Source organism: Chionomys nivalis, chromosome 22 (genome assembly GCF_950005125.1).
Source record: "Chionomys nivalis chromosome 22, mChiNiv1.1, whole genome shotgun sequence".
Taxonomy (NCBI): Eukaryota; Metazoa; Chordata; class Mammalia; order Rodentia; family Cricetidae; genus Chionomys; species Chionomys nivalis.
Window position 1 is genome coordinate 28,733,875 of NC_080107.1, and position 22,285 is coordinate 28,756,159.

The 22,285-nt window shown below is 44.2% G+C and overlaps 1 protein-coding gene across 1 annotated transcript in view; it reads right to left on the bottom strand.

Moving 5' to 3' along the window:
• The window catches only part of Lypd6 (LY6/PLAUR domain containing 6), a 116,394-nt gene that overhangs the window by 18,126 nt on the left and 75,983 nt on the right, over positions 1-22,285 (bottom strand). Inside the window, exons 2-3 of the mRNA XM_057755218.1 lie at positions 10,046-10,234; positions 2,105-2,203 (exon numbers count right to left, since the gene is read on the bottom strand). Of these exons, the coding sequence (XP_057611201.1) occupies positions 2,105-2,203; positions 10,046-10,163 (217 nt within the window). The 5' untranslated portion in view covers positions 10,164-10,234. The remainder of the gene's footprint in view (positions 1-2,104; positions 2,204-10,045; positions 10,235-22,285) is intronic.

The window sequence follows — 22,285 nt, forward strand, 5'->3', positions numbered from 1 at the left end:
TAAAGCCGACCTCATGGGTGGGGTGGGGACACCTTATAGGCCTGTACAAGGTGGCTTTGCTCCTTTCCATCTGGCCATACACAGTCAACACTGCTCTCCCTGGGAGGTCGCAATAAGAAGGCGCCACATTGGAAGCAGAGCATCAAACTCTCCAGATCCTGAACTTTCCAGAGCCTTGCTGTTGGACTGCATGGCTTTCAGAGCAGTGGGAAATGAGTTTCTGGTTCTTTTGATTTTGTTTTGTTTTGATTTTTTTCAACTTCCTGAGATTCAGATATCATGTTCTAGCAAATGACAACAAGGTTAGAAGCCAGTTGGCCAGATCTGTTCTAGTAGGAGCCAGCCCTAAAGCACATCTTTCTGGATTTGTCCAGAGTCACTGATGACAACTGTCAAGTTCTGATGCAAATTGAAGTCACTCAGGGAGCTTTTCAAAATCACGGTCCTCGGATCCACCCACGCCAGTAAAAAGGCGACATATGGGAGGACCCCAGGCACCGGTGCTGCCAAGCATTTATTGGCCTGGTTGCAATGTGCAGCCACTTTTGAGAAGCAGGGGTTCAGTTGGCCCTTTAACAACTGATCCAAACATTCATCCTGCAGAGCTAAAGTCAGAACATGAAAACACGAACTCATTTTGAACAAAGCAGTGCCCGTAGAAGGAAAGGGACAGGGTGTGGGTTACCAAGGCGGCAAGACAGCTACCTTACGATTAAGCTAGGCTCCACCGACATCATCTTTTTCCTGTCCCCTTAATTTTTAAGGCTCCCTGACATCACTACCTAAAATTCAACAAGAGCCTAGAAATGAGACGTTTCTCTCCTAGGAATTAAAGGAGCCTCCAGCAATTCTTAACCCTTGTCTGTTGGGCAGAATCACCAGGCATAGTGAGAGATACTGATGCAGGGCCCGAAACCCTGAGCCTGGTTCAATTTGTGCAGATCTGTGATTCTAGATATGGCTGCGTCTGCTCACATGGGGATGCTCTGGAAAGGCAAGTTCTTGGGCACATTTCAGGCCTGATGGATGTGCCTGGCAGATGAGTCACAGAGTAGGCTATGGTAGCATGTCCCTGTGCTGTGATAAGCCACAGCATTGGCAGAGGTCGTGCTGCAGGTTGAGAGCCTCAGGCACAGGCTGAGCACACATTTTCAGCAGGTTCTCTATATACTTCCAGAAAGTCCCAGGAGAAAGATGAAGGTTAAAGAGTGTGAACTGCTTGTCTCTATCTGTTAGAACTGCCCTAGCTCTCGCAATGCCAGCCTACCATGATCAGCAAAGGGGCATTCTTTGCACCGGACATGAGAATTCTTGCCTTACGTTGAAAAATAATGAATGCATTTATTGTATTCGTCGTTCTAACATATCTGAAATAAATCTACAGTGGGAAGCATTCACTGCCAAGACAACTGTCAATGGACTACCCCGTAGTCCACACATCCCACCCCCACTCAACCAGTCAACTTTCCTACAAAATAAAACAGTCAATTAGCCATGACCTCACAGCCAGATAGAAACATCATTTTCACTTGCTAGGAAGAGAGATATAAACAGGATGTGTCTTCTTTTCCCAATGAGCACTTTGGTCAAAATTTCAAGCTTCAAGTGCAGTCCATCTCGTCCTTGAAAGAGAACTTAGCAGTTGAAAGAGCTCAAGGTTTTTTTTTTTATTTATGCGGCGATGGCATTTAGAACGTCAGCTTTCACGGTCTCAAACTGTAAGACCGTGGCAAGACAGGCCATAAATGAAATCTTTACATGAACATCGATTCATCCTTTACATGAAAGAAGCAACTAAGGATGACGGCTTCAAAGAGTGGCAAACAAGCTGCCCATTCTCTACTGTTCCACACTTGGCTGGCCCCAGGGTGGAGACGTCTCAGCTACCTCCCGTAGAGCTCCAACTACGCTTCATGAGAAAGGGAACGATCGTAGGGGTCCCTGTGTATCTGAGAGTCTTGGTGGATGAATTATGCATCTGCCCTAAAGATCTGCCAATAGCCTCAGACAAGAGGAGCGGTTGCGATTCCAAGCATGTACCTGGTCTTCAGGGCTACTCGCTCTCAAGCGCTCTGGGGACCCAATCTGTCTACTGAGACTTTACCTCGAGGACAGTAGATATCAGGAGCCCAGCGGTTGCATTCATAATTGTCTGCTGCCTTCTCACAGGTGAAGCATTTAAATCCACCAGGATATGGAGTGGCTGCAAAAACCAAGAGATAAAAAAATTTCGGTCAGACAGAGCAAAGAATCCTGTAAAGTTAAATATATTAATTTTTAAAAGGGTTCTCAAGATCTCTTAGAGGTAGAGAAAAAAATTAAAACGAAGTATCTGATGACTCCGCATTTTACAGCAGGAAATTTACTCCTGAGACGTGAACACTTGTATTTACACACAACACTCTGCATACAGCTACCCAGTCGGTTTCATTTAAAGAGGCTGCCTACTCCTGATCTGGAAATAGGAAATCTAAAATGCTCCCAAATCTGAAACGTTGGAGCATCTCTCCAAATTGCACACCTGACCTCATGTGACCGGTTACAGCATTGAAAGGACTGTGTAGAATTCCCTCCAGCGATTGTACCAACGTCTTCCGAGCGATTTACAAGGTGTATATGAAACTAATAAATGTGGCCTTGGGACTCTGGGCTCATCCCAAGATATTTCACTACTTACAGACAGATACTCCAAAATCCAAAAACCGTTTAACATCTGAAATATCTCTAGTCCCATGCACTGCAGAGATAGGACATTCAGCCTACAGTGACCCAACCTGTAAGGATCTCAAATGTCTATCAATAAAGGAATGGGTTAAACAAATGGTGGCACATCTATACTACGGAATAGCAGGCACCAACCAAAAGGAACAGATTGTTAGTATTTTCAACAAGTTTAATAAATTCCCTTGGGATTACTGTCAGTGAGAGAAAAAAAAACCAGTTAAAAAACCTACATACTGTATGGTTATATTTATATTACTATTTTATTATTTTCTATATCTATGCATTCGTGTATGTGTGTGGATGTATGTATGTAGTGTGTGTGTGTGTGTGTGTGTGTGTGTGCATGCCCAGGTGCCACCGTATGCATATGGAGACAGAGGACAACTTGCAGGAACTGGTTCTTTCCTGCCACCAAAGTGGCTTTTCCTGGGGATCAGACACAAGCGGCAGGTCCTCCTTGTCCGCCCACAGACCACTTGGGACCATTTATCAACCTCCTCCAACATGACAGAACTTGGAATGGACGGCACGCAGATGAGTGGTTATTGGTGCTACAGGTGGCCATGGGCGGGTACCCCTTTGGAGAGGAGGTGTGGCTCACACAATCCCAGCAGAGCTCTCTTGGAGGTGCTCAGGGAACCAGGCTCTAGAGGTGCTCAGGACACCAGACGTTGTCAGCACGAGGCAGAGGGTCAACAAGCAATGTCAGCCCCTCCACCCCCCCACCCCACCCCCATTGCCAGGGCGGTCTTCTGGTTCCCAGTCCTTCCACTCTCGTGCTTTCAATGACCTCTTACCCAGAATCCTTTGCTCGTCTTGTGATTTAGATCCCTGCCTTCTCTAAACAGATCCCGAGCATTTTAAACATTTGCAACGGTACCTGGCCTCGGTGAAAGCTGCAGGCATTTGAACAGTGCATCTGCGGGAGCCAACAGCTCGCTCTCACAGATGGCTGTGCCCGAGGATCCCACTGGTAGAAATAATCATCTCAGGGTAAATTTCATGGCCCACATGAAACCAATTAAGTACATTATCAAAAATAAACGAAGGAGAGGCAGCAGCTTAAGGCCAGAATTATGGTCCAGATAAAACTTTGGTTTTTCACCTTGCCCAAAATAGCTGCCCATTCGCATACACGACTGAAGTATTTCAGAAAAGGGACTGTGACCATGGTACCTGGATTGCGGACTGGCTACAGAGGATGAGTAACCAGACCTTTCCATGGGCCCGTGAGAGTCCTGTGATCCTCCTGCTAGCTAAACTCATTTACAAATAGGTTAAAAACAAGGGTATGGGTCACCTCCTAAAATAATAAAAAGCCTAGAGACGGCCTGGAGGCAGCCCAGGAGGGAACTGTACCATGGGGAAAATGTTCTCTGGCACATCACAAAAGCAGAAGGAAATAATTTTGCGAAGTATACACATATAATTACTACCCCCCCCCCTTAGCACCTAGACAAGTCTTTCATATTTTATCTAAACAATTCTGTGTTGGAATTAAAAGGAAAAAAAAAACAGCAAAGTTTCAAAGCCCAAAGTCACTCAGTGTTATATGGGCTTTTTAATAGGTTTGTATTTTACAAATATCATTATGAGAAAAATAATCATGCCACCATTCTAGGAAATCATGCTGGTTTGCTACATTAGAAACAGTCCCACTCTTAAGTTTAGAATATTTAACATATAAATCACTTTAAGGGGTAAAAATTTAAAATAGCTTGTAAAATTTTGGACAAAAATGAATATAAAAGATTTGATAAAACCAGCAATTTTCAAGCAGTGTTCTTCATAGTCACCAAGGTTTGTGACTGCAAGCTAGCCACACCACTTCAGTCCACGTGACTCATTCACTGGAACAGCCAGTTGTACCAGTCTGTCACTGCAGCCAAAACAATTCTTGGCTGGCTTGTTGGATTAGTTCTGCCTGGAAACTTTTCCATCAAAGAGATAAACCGAAAACTTGGAATAATGACTAACCAACTGCTCCATGAATGAAGTTACTGAGAACCACACACTCATAAGTTGTTGTGTTCCCAAACCTGGATTAGCTCATTGACTTCTCAAAATGATCTTTTACAACCCTGATGATATATTCAATTAAATTATGCTACTTCTTATGTAACTAAACCCTTACTCTGCAATTAACCCGAGGACATTGGACTCTGAAGAGAAGCAAGCGCTACAGCACTATGCAGCAAAATGGATCTTGCTTCAAACCATTTCACCCAAATGAAGTCATCAGCAATTGCTACTGGTGATTGACCAAATGCTCTCCAATTTTGGTCGGTTTATAATTATTTATCTTATTTTCAAAATTTTATATGCATGGGTGTTTTGTCTGCATGTTGGTTGTGTGGACCCCTTGAAAGTTTATTATCTAAGGAAGCCAGCAAAGGGTGTCAGATCTCCTGGAACTGGAATGGCAGACGGTCCTGACATGTTGTGTGGGTGCTGGGAACTGAACTCAGGTCCTGTGAAATAACCACCAGTGTTCGGAACCACTGAGCCATCTCTCCAGCCCCTGGTTGGTCTTATTTTAAAACCTATAAATCCACAGCTGTTTGCATTCTCAAATACTGTAGCTTAATATTTGTTTACAGAAATTTTTGTTGATAGTTTGCTTAGGGAGCCAATGAATGGCACTGATTCCTGACAAATCTTTGCAAGTATATTCGACTTTAATTAACTACAGTACAGTAACAAACAAATGGGGAAATTATTCCCTCCGGCAATACTTAACCTGACTAAGGTCAGCAGATGAACAACTATCTCCAATAACTTGCTAACTGATACTACATCTGATAAAGAGTTTATCCCTCTTTTAACGGACAGGGAAAGAGGTCCCTAAGATGTGCTATTTTCTTCTTTCCTACTTCAAAGCCTTACAGAGCGAGCGGACTTCAGATCCTCGTGGCCCCGACTGTGAATGAATCTAATTTGGCTCTTGATCACAGAGTTAATAAGCTTAGTGCACTGCATTTCAGGGCATAAGGCCTTGGTCCCTCAAGAGAGGGCGATTGTAAAGAAAAAAAGGAACACCGGAGTGCCCAGTTACTTCCTGTAAGAGAATCTGTCCATTAACTTGCATGGTCAACCCTAGTTCAAGTTTCCATAACTCTGTTTGTAAAGCATCAGGAAAGATTTAGCCTCCCCGCCCACTCCCCCCGCCCCCCTTGGAACTTTTGCCTGGACAAAGACCTTCAGTCAGACACTGGAAGTGTGCAGAAAGCTGATGGCTTCACAATGGGTGCGGATGTGCAATGTGCCTGCTCTCATCAAATTCGTTTCCACTGGTTTTAGAAAATGGGTAGAAATAAAAAAAACTCTAAACATCTAATATTATCTGTCCTGCACCACTAAAATCTTGCTGGTAGAATTCTGACCTGAACGTATTTCTAATAGGACATACTTTCTGACACCTGTCTAGAAGTCCTCTTACTCTGTAAGACTCAACAGCGTGTAGCACTGCGCATACACATACTTGGTTCCCCGTGTGGGGCATAAGCAGGTTCCTGCAAGGACAGAGCTCTTTGATGGACAAGATGATGAAGGGTTCAGGATATGCATGCAGAGGAAAATTGGATTGATTTTCAGGAGAGGTTTCTATGCTACAGAAAGAAACAGAGGCCAAGACAGCACACATGTTATTAAATTCTCTTGTGTGATATTTGACCGAATAAATAGCTCCATTTCTTTTAATATTAACTCTCATTTGTGGGATTATAATTAGATTTTAGTGATTTAACCTGAGCATGGAAAGAAAAACCAGCGCTTCTCATATTAAAAAAAGAAGAAGAAAGGCACATACAAATTATCAAACAGAATGTTCTGGAGGACGAGTTTGAAATCCATAAAGTTTGTTTCCTATCATACACGGAAACTTCAAAGATTTGGAAAGCAGAGAGCAAGGGAGATTAGCGAGGAAAGGCCGAACTTTCCCAGCTCAGCTACCATCAGTGACGGCTGTCTGGACCAAAGCACAATGAGTTTGCTTGGCATAGAAAACCTGCATGTTCTCAAGCTTCCTGCTGCACCGTGTTCTTCTGCAGACAGATTCCATGTTTTGCTATATAACATTAATAGAATCTGGCTCACTCACTGACCCAGAGAAAGCTGCTTGTACCTCCACCTACAAAGTGAGGCGATTGTGTAAATAATTCAAAATCAGACTAATCCCATGTCCCCCTCATGTATTTTTTATGGCCAGTGCTCAACAGAAACTTTCTTGTTTCTGCTGGATCACTCCATTTAAGCACGAGCGAGGGCGCAAGGGCAGAGAAGCTTGGCTGTTTAAAAATCCAAAGTGCAAACAAACACACTCAAGACACTTCTGATGGAGTCTAGAGAAACATGAAGTTAACTCTGATCTGACTTGGGCAGAACAACCTCAAGTTCTACAGCCCGACAAGAATCCTCACAGCCTGCGACCTGTGAGGGGACTTGCAGCTGGTGAATTATCTATTTCTGCTGCTCACAACAGAAACAACTTCAACCATTTTCACGTTTCAGAATCAAATCAGAAAAGCCCACGCTCCCTATTCAGTTAACATAGGTCACATGACTGAAACTTACCTATTACCGTACTTTATTGTATTTGGGACGAGGTGTTGCTGTGTGGCCCATGCTGGCCTAGAACTCACTGGGCAGCTCAAGCAGTCCTCAGCCTCTCCTATGTCAGCTCCTGAGTGCTGGGATTACTGTTGTGTGCCATCATACCTGGCTCTCCTAAAGAGCGGATGTGATTTCCCCAGTAGAATGCCAAAGTTCATCCTTCAGAGACAACATCAAATAGGGGCCACCCTCCCCCCAGGCACTCAGTAGCCATCCCAGGGAGGGAAAAGTAGTGCATTTTGTCCTGGTTTACATAAACTCATTCCCTTCAGTTTTCCACTCCCATCCTCTATGTAGCTTTAGGAGAGACCGTGGAAGGACGAGCTTGTCATCTGAGACTCTCACGAACGCTAACAGAGAAGGTCAAAGAAGACAACATTCTGGTACTCACTCCTGAGGGACAGAAACCTGGGTCTTACCAAGCCTGGCTGTTTGAGGCAAAGAACGGAATGCAATCTAGAGAGCAGGGCAAGTATCAGAGTGTCTTCTGCTCACGTAAATTATCAAAACAAAGTCGAAACTCCCACGAATTAAGCAGTCAGATAAATTTCTCATACAAGTAATCAGTAAGCAGACTCTGCCAGTGAAGGCACAGATCCAGGAGGTAGACTCTGCCAGTGAGGGCACAGGTGCAGGAGGCACACTGCCAGTGAGGGCACAGGTGCAGGAGGCACACTGCCAGTGAGGGCACAGGTGCAGTAGACACACTGCCAGTGAGGGCACAGGTGCAGTAGACACACTGCCAGTGAGGGCACAGGTGCAGTAGACACACTGCCAGTGAAGACACAGGTGCAGTAGACACACTGCCAGTGAGGACACAGGTGCAGTAGACACTCTGCCAGTGAGGACACAGGTGTAGTAGACACTCTGCCAGTGAGGGCACAGGTGTAGAAGGCACACTGCCAGTGAGGACACAGGTGCAGTAGACACACTGCCAGTGAGGACACAGGTGCAGTAGACACACTACCAGTGAGGGCACAGGTGCAGGAGGCAGACTCTGCCAGTGAGGGCACAGGTACGGTAGACACACTGCCAGTGAGGACACAGGTGCAGTAGACACACTACCAGTGAGGGCACAGGTGCAGGAGGCAGACTCTGCCAGTGAGGGCACAGGTGCAGTAGACACACTGCCAGTGAGGACACAGGTGTAGAAGGCACACTGCCAGTGAGGGCACAGGTGCAGGAGGCACACTCTGCCAGTGAGGGCACAGGTGCACGAGGCAGACTCTGCCAGTGAGGGCACAGGTGCAGTAGACACTCTGCCAGTGAGGGCACAGGTGCAGTAGACACTCTGCCAGTGAGGGCACAGGTGCAGGAGGCAGACTCTGCCAGTGAGGGCACAGGTGCAGGAGGCAGACTCTGCCAGTGAGGGCACAGGTGCAGGAGGCAGACTCTGCCAGTGAGGGCACAGGTGCAGTAGGCAGTCTACCGCTGAGGACACAGGTGCAATAGGCAGACTCTACCAGTGAGGGCACATTTGTAAAATCCTCAGCTGGCTGACTAAATTATGACAACAGCAGAAAAACTACTCCACTGTCTATTGGGTACAGGTCTCTGCTACACAGATATTATTCTTGGTTTATAAAATGATATCATGATGTATGTATAATTTTACCAGATTAGAAATCAACTAACAAATGTCCCTTGCATTGCCTGAGAACTTACTACAGCTCATGGTCAGTGCTAAGTTTCCTGTGCATTATGTTATACAATAGTCACAAAGTCAGGAGGTCAGGGGACAGCTGACCTAGTTGCTGACAGTCAAGGTAGGTGTACTCCAGGCCCCTGAGCATCCCACATGACATCTCCCATGCTACAGGAATTAACTATGCCAGGATTGTGGGCTGAGGAAGTCCGAATAGCTGCCTTCTCTTTGCATACTGTATGATCTTCAACAGAAAGGGTCATATTTTAATCGCCTTTCATCCCCATCCCAAAGCTTGCCATGTAGCAGATATTTAAAAAGAATAATATACTTTGGGCCGAAAGCTAAAGTCCAGGACACACACAAATATATTCAGCTGTCACCACAAGGGCAATACCGAAGAGAAGTCAGACAAAACCCAAAAGAGAACTTGGGTACAGCAATGAGGACGAAAAGAGGAAGCCACACTGCTGTTTGCCAAAGTGTAGTCTCAGGGTATCTGTGGCAGAAGGACCCAAAATTCCTACTGGAAGCAAGAAGCACAAGCAAGAACCCTGATAAATGCAAACCAGAAGCTGGAGGCAGGGCTCTGGTGCCAGGGACCTACACTGCTGTGGACTCCCTGAAGAATTCTTAACTATGGGAAATCCAGAAGTCCAGGGAATAGGAAGCTGTGGGAGGCAGTGATGTTTTACTTGAGGCAAGGTGCCAAAGAGAAAGGCCAGCTATATCAAGCTATGCCTAATCTCTTTACAAACAACGCACCACCTGGGAACCGACAGAGCCAAAGGGAAGGGTATACGGAGTCAGAGGGAAGTGTAGTGGACAGAGAAAACAAGCTTCTTCATCTAGCCCAAGAACCAAACAAACACCCTGTGGAAAGGAGGGGGTAAAACACAAGGCAGCTTTTATTATCATCTACACCCCTAAATAAATCACCCCATGTCTCTCCTGTATTAAGTTTGTTTTCCACTGGGCATGCTTCAATTCCTTCCTAGCCAGAAATGAGGCTTTTATTTATTTATTTTTTCCAGACAAGAGAACAAATAGAAAACAGAGTCTTACTTGAAGGGTGGAGGTAGATTATGTCTTTCACTGTGAAGTCTCGGGATTGAGCAGCCTTCAGACAGTCGGCCAGCAGGCTCAGCAGCAGGAGCCAGGCCAGGGCAGGGCTAGGCTCCATGGCAGACTGGCGTGTCACTCATACAGAGGGCCTCAAAGTGGGCACTCGAGGCGATGAGAGAGGGCCCGCACCTGAAACGGGAACACAGACTCATCTTGGTATCCAGCAGGAGACGGAGCAGGCAGCCTGGCTGATCTCGGGTAGGTGAGTTGAGCTGGGGAGGGACGGCACGCTGGGCCCAGGGAAACAGGTGCCAAGGGGGCGAACCTTATAGATGGTAATTTTCGAGTACTTAGAACATTCCAGCCTGAATCTATTCTTAATAAGGCTGCTCCTACTGGTAGCAGTCCTTCCTAATATCCAGCAGAGATGGTATCAGGAGAGATTGAATTTTAATGAAATCCGGCTATTTTTGCCAAGAGCCCAGGGGCCACGTGCCAGAGAGCAACAATAAATAAGTCAGAAGTCAGGTGCAAAGCTCAGAAGCATCTCCTCAATTATGGTGTGGGCCAGGGACCAGGTATCATCCTCCCTGAGTCCTAGCCCACCATAGCAAACTGTAGGAGGTAGACTAGCTTTGGAAAAGAAATATAGATAAGTTGACATTTTCCAAACCTCAAAACCATCTCAACAGCACAAAATCTCCTGAATGGAACCAACATTTATTGGTGAATACTGCTGAAGGTGTTGGCAAAAAATAAATAAAATAAAATAAAAATACTGGTTTATTCCAATAGCCTTATGAGGTTGCCACTCCTATTATCCCATTTGGAGTGAATAGGTCAAACACTAAAGGCTGGGACTCGCTTCCACTCTCAGTGTTGCTTTCAACTCTGCATTTCAAACACCAGCAGCAGATGCTGTGCTCTGCCTAAGAACGGATGATTATGGGATTGAGTTGCTTCTTCGCAATAAGAAGCCATCTACTGCCCTTTAAACTGATTATCGTGCACTCGGAAGGGAGAACAGTAGAGCCCTGTGCAGGCTGTTCAGCTCACGCATACTGCAGGGAATGCTTCCTCTACAAATGGCTCTCTCACTGTCTCCTTAGCGCTCGTGAAAGTCTGGTCTCCAAATCTGCTCTTCCAGATTCCACAGTCTCTCTTGCTCAATAAAGGGAGTCAAAGTTAAGTATTTACTTATTTCAACCTAATTAAAAACTTGCAATTTAGACACTGTTTACAGATTTAATGTAAGTTTTCAAGAAGATTTTTAAACAGTTTAAAATTTTAAGTTCGTTTGTGAAGAAAACCTTAAATAATGACCTAAAATATTATGAATCAGAAATTCAACAGAGAAAAGGCAATGTGGCCTATTTAGATATTAGGATATACTATAAAGCGATGTTAATTCAGACTGAATGTACAAAAAGTACACCAACAGCCCAACTCTTCATAGGATATAAGCAGATTTTCAACACGACAAGCAGAACACTAACAAGCGCACAGCACTGTACTAGAGCCAATGGAATATGGGAACACTAACTGAACTCAATACGCTAAAATTATTTACAAGTGTTTCTATGCTTATTTTTTATTTATTTATTTATTTTTCCCGGAGGCAGGGTTTCTCTAATTCCTGGATGTCCTGGAATTAGATCTGTAAATCAGGCTGGTCTGAAACTCAGAGATCTGCCTGCCTCTGCCTCCTGAATGCTGGCGTTAAAGGCGTGCTTGGCCACACCCAGTTATGGTCACTTTTTTTTTTTTAATTTGGCAAGCTGTTTGGGAAGTAAAGTTCCCTCTAAGGAGGGACGATGCAACCTTGCCAAGTCCCGGTTCACCAGCTGCTCACACTTTGCTTCCTGAAGCAAACACGCATTCGGGATGAGGACAGGCAGCGAGGCCATCTAATAAATAGGACTGGTGAACGCTGCCGGGGCACTTAGTTGAACATTGTATGGAGAAACAAGTGTCCGTGGTGGCCTTCCCTGCCTTGAGGTAGCAGTTCAGCTTCACCCTAGTGGAGTCGACAATGTCCCCCTTTTAGAGAATTGGGTGAGGCAGGGGAGACAGGCCTGCACCTGGGAGACAGGTGGGCACAGAGAATACTGGAGACTTCTACACCACAGCCCACACCCGGCCCGTTTCCTTGAGAATCAGAGTTGAAATGGCAGGAACGTTATGTTTGGAACTCACAGATGAATGCGGAGGGCCAGAAAGGAAACAAGATAGATAACGAGAGCCCAGGCCTTGGAGTTTGCTGGGGCTCCCACAGGGTAGGAAGCCAGCTTGACTTTCTCTCAGGTGCAGAGGCTGGAAGTTCTAGGTCAAGGTGTCTGTAGCTTTGGTGTGCTGTGGTCTTTCTCCTTGGCTACAGATGGCCACCCTCCCTTTGGCCCCTCATGGCCTTCTTCCGTTTCTTGCTCCTGTTCTTATGGGGACACCAGTCCTTCTGAATTAGGGCTCCACATTTATGACTTCACCTTAATCCTAGTACCTTCCTTAAAGGCTCTTGTCTCCAAACAGAACTGCATTCAGAGGTACTTGGTGATAAAACTTTAAGTTAAACTTTGGGGGAAATCACACTTCAGCCCATAGTATGGAGTGTCTTTCATATTACATTTCCCATCCCATGATATACCACAGAGCTACTATTTAAAATTAGGAATGATGATATAGGGAGCCACAGAGAGATGCAAATGCCTTCCTGCATCGTGGGGTACATGAGATCTTCTGGTCAGAAACTTTCTGTTGTGTCATTACTTCCTCTGGTTCACCTGGTTATAGAGGAGCATTGGCCACCGCTGTGATGAGATGAGACACTTGCCTCGGGCCACTCTAACAGCTCAGAGATGGTCTCCTGTCCCCTGATGTAAAAGATTCATGATAACAACAAAATCGTGTCTGCTAAAAAGAAAACTAAAACCCAGGCCATACTACAGAATAAAACTTTGATATGGGATGTCCTTCTGTATATGTGTTACTTTTATTGGTAGAAGAGTTAAAGCTGTTTCAGCCAATGGCTTAGCAGAGCAAAGGAAAATCTCATATATATATATATTGAAAGAGAGAGAGTAGACAGAGTCAAAGAGATGCCAAGTAGCTGCCGCCAAAGCAAACAGATGCCGGGCCCTTACCAGTAAGCCACAGCCTCGTGCCAATACACAGACTAATAGAAATGGGTTAAAAATATAAGAGTAGATTAATAAGAAGCCTGAGCTAATAGGCCAAGCAGAGTTGTAATTAATATAGTTACTGTGTTACTATTCGGGTCTGGGCAGCTGAGAAACACACATAGACTCTGCTTACAAAACATAACTAAGTCACAGAAGCTGTGGCCACTTCTACCATGTAACCCCAAATATAATTTGATGGGTATGGGGAGTATCTTGAGGTAATGTTCAAAAAACAATCAAGAAACCTATCTTCAGCCGGGCGGTGGTGGCACACGCCTTTAATCCCAGCACTCGGGAGGCAGAGCAGGCAGATCTCTATGAGTTCGAGACCAGCCTGGTCTACAAGAGCTAGTTCCAGGACAGGCTCCAAAGCCACAGAGAAACCCTGTCTCGAAAAACCAAAAAAAAAAAAAAGAAACCTATCTTCATAACAAAATAAAGAGAACAGAAAATTCTGTTTAAGATATGAAGTTAAAAGGATGTGGGTTAAGAACGTAAAGGTTTATAATACCACATGGGATCACTTTAATCCTTATCTTGTTCTCCCCCACAACCGTACGCAACACGGCTTCGGCTTTCTGGTTTGGCTTCCATGTCTCTCCTCCCTACAGGGAGTCACTTCCTCATCACCTAACTGGTGCCTGCAGCTGTTTAAGTAAAGAATGCCATAGTACCTCCCTGCGATGGGACGAACAGCCCAGGCTCCAGACTATGTTTTACATATGAATTTCAAAACAAATAGTGAGAAGTAGCTCAGGAATAGAATTGAAGGTGAGCTCGCTCTACAGTTCCTCTCCATGGTTCCTGCCACCCACTGAACATCCTAGACAACCCTGAGAGCATCCGCTCGAAACTCCTCTAATCTCCTGCATTGAAGAGCGAGCTCTGAAAGCACAGGATGACAAACAGGTAACTTGTGGGGCAAGCTGAACGTTGTCCCCTCTCCCCAGATGTCCGCGCCACAATCCCCAAAAAGCGATGAGGGAACTTAAATGTGATTAACTTAAGACTCCTGAGTTGAGGAAAACCAACTGGTTTATCCAGGTGGGGCCCATATCATCTCCAGAGTTCCTGCCAGAGAGAGGGAGAGGATGTGTAAGTCCAAGAACTTGCTGTGCTGTGAGCAGAGGCCACAGGCTAAGAAATGCTCCAAATTCTAGAGGCTGCAAAGGACACCACAATCCTGTATCTTCTCCCAAAGGCCCAAGAAGAAGCAGTCACCCTGACATCTTATCTTCAGCCTAGCATTGGTGCTGGACTGTTGACCTTCTGAATAAAAGGGCTTAAAAAAAATCTGTTGTTCTTAAGCCACTAAATCTGCAGCAATCACAGCAGCTAAGGAAGTACAAGTCAACTACTTTAAAAATCATTTTCCATCATAATACACCCCATAGGAATATGCAGAAAATAAGCACAAAGCTACATTTGTGCTTGTCACAAAATTATTGAAATTTGCTTTCTTGATTTTGAATGATTATCAGAGAAGTATCACGGTGAACCATATAAGATTGTCATTTTTAGAATGAAAAACATAGCCACATAGTAACAACTTAATATGGGTTAATCAATGGCTTCTACTGATGGTATAGATTGTGACACAAGAAAAATTAAAAAGTCAAATGACCACTGGAACAGGACATCTCAACATGTGGAAAAAGTTATGCACAGCTAGGTCTATGTCCTTGCTTATCCGTTTTGTCTACACAAGTCTCCTCGAGCACCAATGTCACCTGCAGGCACAAAACATTTGCTTGGCTCCAGCGCTCACACATTTGCTGAGTCCTGCTCTTCACCAAGCCTTGGAAACACATCAGAAGGGTCACAGCTCTCTCTTGTCCTATTTAACAAGCTCGGGGACTTCTCTGAGCATAGCACAAATCGTCCATGACTAATACCATCTGCTATTTGTTCCATGTTTAGTGACATATTTGTAAAATTTTTTTGTCTGTACACGCATGAATGTGTGTGTTCAAGTGTGTACTTGTGAGTTCAGGCACACAAGGAGGCCAGAGGATAACCTTGGGTGTCACTGATCAAAAGCGATTCACCCTGTTTATTTTCAGACAGAGTCTCTCACTAGCCTTTGAACTTGCTAACTAGGCTGAGATGTCTGACAGGTGAGCCCCAGTGACTCAGCTATCTCTACCTCCCCAGTGCTGGGATTACAGATTGAACCCAGATCCTCATGCAGGTAAGTCAAGATCTTTACTGAGCTATCTACCCAACCCTTTGTGTGTTTAGTACAGACACAGACACAGACACAAACACATACAGAGAGTCACACACACACACACACACAAACACAGACATAGACACAGACACGCACAGACACATACACACACACAGAGACACACACACATAGACACAGACACACACAGAGAGTCACACACACACAGAGTCACACAGACACACACAAACACAGACATAGACACAGACACGCACAGACACACACACACACAGACAGAGACACACACACATAGACACAGACACACACAGAGGCACATACACACAGAGTCACACAGACACACACACACACAAACACAGACATAGACACAGACATGCACAGACACATACACACAGACAGACATAGACACACACACATAGACACAGACACACACAGAGAGTCACACACAAACACAGACATAGACACAGACACGCACAGACACATACACACACACAGACAGAGACACACACACATAGACACAGACACACACAGAGGCACATACACACACTGTGCGAAAACTAAGTTCAAAGGACAACAACTTGCTCAAGATTACACAACTGCCTTATGTGGGATTTGAAGTCTTGTCTTTCAGCTCATAAACCTAAAACACCCAGATGAAAATGTCCCACGCTGGTTTTGCTCATAGAAGGGACTGCAAGAAGGGCTATCTGACGGATCTGTTGTGATTTCACAGGAAATAGACTCGTTTACAACCTGAATTCTTCAGTGTTCAACTCAAGATCCATGTCAGTGCTTCCCATGTGTCAAACACTACAAGCAGCATGTCGTTCCTATGATTTTCCTTCCAGCTATGGCCCTAAACGTCTCTTTGCAGCCACTGAAGCAAGCATTCTGCAACCACGGCATCTAAATGCAATGCCAGAGCAGCTTCGCCAGCACACCCTCCCAGACTGAGTCTCCAGGTCCAAAGCTGTGCTGAAAATGTGTAAGTAACATAGAGGAATTGAATCGGTCACCTAGGTTGGAATACAGGTCTTGAGCCTCGTTATACAACCATACAATGTATGCCTCTGTTTCCTCACTTGCAAAAGGGGCTTACTTCCCACCTCAAATGTTTATGAAGCCTACAAGAGTTACACAGTAAAATGCGGTGTGCTATTTACTAGGGTTTCTCCCATTATGTGTTTTATTCAGCACCAGTCCATGTGTTTTGTAAATGAAAAGTAAATACAGTGAGATTTACTTTGTTCAACATTCAGTTCACATTCCCTAAGTCAGAAAAAAACCATTGCAATCCCTCAAAATGCCTAAGACAAATAAATATGGATCCATATGTTTCTTCCTCTGCCTCATCTGCTCATCATTGCCACGGTTGGCACAAAGCCAGTAGGGAAGAGGAGGTGTGGCTGGGGCTCAAGCAGCCCTGGTGGTTTCCTGCCAGCCCTCGCCAGTGAAGCAAACATCTGGGTGCTGCCTTTACAAGTTCTCCCTATAATGGTCTATGTTGCAAATCATTCTGTTTGCACATTGCTTTAACAAGACTTTGCTTATATATAAGGTGCCAATGAAGGCAATGAGCACACCCCTTGCTATCTTTCCTCCACGCCTATACTGGGTATGAACCCATATTCCTCATGGCGGATTATCATAGATGAAGTTAAAGCAACTATTCTGCTCACCACAGAGATCTGTTTATCACATTTCCATTCCTGGAACAACACACACAAGGGATGTAGTCTACAAGGAGAAGGCTTATTTGTGATTTCAGAGGTCTCAGTCCACGAAAGCTGCTTACTCCGATGTAACCAGGAGATGGGGTAGAGGGCCACCTGTCTTCATAAAGACACAGTGACTTAACTTCCTTCCACTAGACCCCAATCCATAGTCTCTATTACTTCCAGTCGTTCCACAGGCTGTCAATCAAGTCTTTGGTACATGGTCCTTGGGATACACCTGTCCAGAATATCCCAACACATGGACTGGTTCTGAATAAAACACATAACAGGAAAAACCCTAGTAAATAGCACACCGCATTTTACTGTGTAACTCTTGTAGGCTTCATAAACATTTGAGGTAGGAAGTAAGCCCCTTTTGCAAGTGAGGAAACGGAGACATGCACATCATTTTACACAGGAAAGATCAAGCTGCATTCCTTTGACCCAAGTTGTTCACGAAAAGCTTCCAATCCTTTCTTAGTCATGAATTTTTAGAAATTCAATGGAAAACTCCTAAATTCTCAAGTTGTTGAGCCTTCATTCTCCCAACAATTCGTGACACTGACTCTTCTTAGGAAAATGAGGCCTCTCCTAGGCTTAGGAATGATTAGAAAAAGGCTACAGAGACACCAAAGTTGTGAAATGTTCTAGGAGCTTAATATTACTTTGTATGCTCAAAAAAATTAATGATCATGTATCATTGTTACAACTTGAAACTGTTCTTAAAAGCCTGACAAGGAAATTTTCACTTTTATGTGCAATTATTCTTTAAGGATTTTACAGATATGAATCAAGATATTGTAAAGTTTACCACCTTATAAATCAGTAATTATTTGCTATAATTCTTGACATTGCAAAAGCATCATTAGATAGTTCAGAACATTTCTTTCATTCCATTTAAAAGTCCTATACTCTTAGCGGTCATTTCCACCCCCACCCCCACCCCCGATTCTGACAGCCACCGATTTAATTCGCATCTCTATGGATTTCACGTGAGTGGGACGCTATAGAAATGTAGCCTTTTGTGTTCTATTCCCTCAGGTTGCCATGTGTTTATGGTCTGTCTCCATTATAGTATCGATAACATTCTTTTTTTATGGCTGAATGTTTCACTGTATGAATATAGTACATACGTTTATTCATCAGCTGACGGCTATTTGGATGGTTTCCACTCTTGGATACTACAAATCATGTTGTTATTAACATTCATGTACAATTCTGGAGATCAAGCATACATTTGGTCTCATAGGTACCAAGAGTTGAACTCTGAGGTGAACTGCCAATGTCTTACTAGAGTTGTGCCATCTCACACGTCCCATTCCCACTCTCTTCACACCCTCGTCAGCCCTGTTGTCTTTCTTCAAACAAACACACCATAGTCTGCCTCGTCCAGGTGAAGCGCGTCTCGCTGCATTTTATTATCTACGGTAATTTTCTTGCATTCATTTGCATTTTCAAGTAAAGCAACGAGGTTGAACATGTTTTCACGTGTTTCCTTTCATTTGCACATCTTCTTTGGAGTTAATGTCTACTCAAATTACTTACCCAATTTTTAACTGCACTGTTGATTCTCTATTGTCAGGCTGTGAGAGTTCTTATATCTGGATTCGAGACATTTTACGTGCAACATACGATTATCAATTATTTTCTCATATTCTCTATGCTTTTCCTACTTTCTTTAATGAAACAAACAAACAGGGTTTTTTTTTGTTTGTTTGTTTGTTTGTTTTTTTAATGTAGTCTTGGCTGGCCTGGAACTCCCTCAGTAGACCAGGCTGGCCTCTCGCAAAGATCCACCTGACTCTGCTCAAGTGTGAAAGGCAGAAGCTGCCACACTTTGCATCTTTTCACTTTCTTGATAGAATCTTCTAATACTCAAAAATTATGGAATTATGACGAGATCTATATGTTGCTTTTTGTAAATACAGACTTTGTTTCCTTGTAAAAGTCAAGTTCAGTTCAGCCTGAGAAAGACCTCTATACAATGCACAGCAAAGAATCTATCTACTTTGGAGTGGTCAAAGCTCTATTTTCCACTTTGCTTTTCATGAGAAAAACAGGATGGGCTGGACCAGGTATTAATAGCCCCAATGCTGACATCATCCCTCCATCAATCATAAAGACTATTCCTACTTTCTAGGAATGAGGAAATGAAAGACATTTGACAAGCACTCGCCATTAGTTTACCAGTGACTGAAACGCGGGCTCCGCTGAAGGGGGCTGCAGATTCTCAGGACCAGGTGGTGCTTTGACCCCTAACGGCACAAATGCTCAGATATTAATACGAAGGGTCTTTCCTGGGACTTGGGTCACTTCTGAGTCCAATGTGTCTTTGGACTGTTCTGGACATTTAAAAAAAATGTGTCTCCATTTTCTGATGTTGCCATTTGAATACGTGCTGCGGGCCCCACCCCTCCCCGAACGCAGCGCCTCCTGAGAAGTACACACTCATTTTCACATCACAGCTCTGTGACCTTTCATTTGTTATTTATGAGCTTTTGAAAATCTAATACCTCTCTGACAGATTTAATTTGTGGTCTAAATTACCTTCGCATGAGTTACTCAACTGCTGATTTTATTCCAATAGATTATTTGTTACACTCTGGAATAGGGGAAAACAAGTGCTTTGAGAACTACCAGGCATTCTCTACTCGGAAGACAACTGCGAAGAGCTGCAGTCGGTATGAATGGTAGCAGACGAATAAAGGAGAATCTCTTCACTAGTCACAGAAGTAAAGGGATAGAGCCCTAACCCAGGTCAAGCTTCCCAAACCTATACTCCGTACCTCTATTTTATATAGAGTCCACAGATAAGATCCTCCCACTCTTTAAACCAGCCCGCAGAGAAAATCAGGTACCTCTATAAGATACCCTGACTAAAAACCCAAATGCTACAGGACAAGAGCTCAGTGCCAAGTCATAACAAAGGCACCTGTGCAGTACAGAACTAAAGCAAATTGAAAACATTTGGAAGCTATTCAATTAAAATAGACTCCTAATACAAACACAAAATGGACTCTGATTCCTCCCAAGTGTGGCCGGCTGCTGCAACAGCATTCTCAGGGAGCCCCTAGTCCAGCTGTCCCAAAGCCTTAACAAAGCAGGGAGGTAGGTACATCCCGGCATCCGTAACTGCATCAGGTAACTTGGCACTCCAATGGGAGAGTACCTTTATCCCTGGAACAAGAGCATAGTGTGGAATCTATTAATATCAGCATAGGGAGGAATTGGTTTCCCAAAGGAAACCAAGGTACGGTGATGTGAAAAAAAATGCCTGAAATCTGGGACAGCAAATTCCTACACATGTCCACTCCGATGTATAAAACAGCATTTGAGTAATGCTTTAATCTGGAATGAATATATATATATATATTTCTGCATGTACCCCTTTCCACATAAAAAATAGCTAAAGCAATGATGACATCTGGGGGCATCCACAGCCAGCTCTCCTGGAATGGGTTTACGCTAACCTCAATCGCGTGCAGTCACTAGGAAGTACTGTTCAGTACACGTGGCCCACGCTATTGGCAACTGCTGCTGGGTTCAGCACTGGACGTGTGAGCCAACCAAGCAAATTAGTGTTCTTGGACAGTTTTCCTTTAGAACAGACCACATCCCTCTCTGGAGTAGGAGATGCAATATAGCCCAGGACCACGTGAATGTGACATTCCTCTTCCTCTCCACTTGGCACAGGACAATGAAGCTTACTGGCTTGGAGACAAGAGGGGAAAATGGGGAGAACTCCAACCACGTTCAGAATTTGAGTTTGGGGCAATTTTTAGCTCTTCCCTTATAGTCTAGTACCCTTCCAGCCAAGAGATGCCTCGGATGTCCAGGTTAGTTTGAGATTGAGACGTATTTCCTATCCCTTGCAACCAAGAGCTATAAATCAAGAGTCTTCCTAAAGGGTCCATCTACCAACTTAAATTTTCCTATGGAACTAATGTTTCTTTGCTTGTTTCTTTACTGTAGTACAGCTTTAAGCTTAATCGGTCAAAGGCTGGAGCACAGAGTGCTTTGAAAATGCCCATTATGGAGAACTAGCTAGAGATGACTTCTTTTAGATTTTAGAGGCACTAACGTTGCATTTCCAACTTATGGAGCGAAAAACGTTCACATTCCTGGTCTAAACTGAAGATTCATTTGCATGAAAATTGATGCTTTTAAAAAATGTACACTTTCTTTTTCTGGAGTTATTGGCAAGGGTAAAGTTATAGGGGGGGAAAGGCCTTCTGCTTTGTCCCAAACTCATTTAATGGTCAATTGCATCAAAAATCTTTGGCTCCTGAAAGATAGAGGGTGCCTGGGGAGTATGCCTGGCAATGTGGTCTCACATCCAAAGATGCTGAGTTTGTTCTGGGAGCTGTTTCACTTGTTTGCTGTTTCTACCAACTTGAAAACTTTTGAGAAATGACAATGAGAATTTTCAAGTATAAACAATAAGGTAGGAAGGACTCAAAGAGGTCCCCACACAGGAATGGGGCGCTGGAAAAACGTTAGCCTGCTATTTTTTTTTTTTTTTTTTTTTTGCCTCTTCTGGAACTAGCTCTTATTTATTTATTTATTTATTTATTTATTTATTTATTTATTTATTTATGATTTCTGCCTCTTCCCCGCCACCACCTCCCATTTCCCTCCCCCTCCCCCACTCAACTCCCCCTCCCTCAGCAACCGGAAGAGCAGTCAGGGTTCCCTGTCTTGTGGGAAGTCCAAGGATCTCCCACCTCCTTCCAGGTCTAGTAAGGTGAGCCTAGGCTCCCACAAAGCCAGTACGTGCAGTAGGATCAAAACCCAGTGCCATTGTTCTTGACTTCTCAGCAGCCCTCATTGTCTGCTATGTTCAGCGAGTCCAGTTTTATCCTATGCTTTTTTTTAGACCCAGTCCAGCTGGCCTTGGTGAGTTCCCGATAGACCATCCCCATTGTCTCAGTGTGTGGGTGCACCCCTCGCGGTCCTGAGTTCCTTGCTCGTGCTCTCTCTCCTTGTGCTCCTCATTTGGGCCTTGGGATTTCAGTCTGGTGCTCCAATGTGGGTCTCTGTCTCTGTCTCCTTTCCTCGCCTGATGAAGGTTAATATCCAGGAGGATAACTATATGTTTTTCTTTGGGTTCACCTTCTTATTTAGCTTCTCTAGGATCATGAATTATAGGCTCATTTCAAATGGC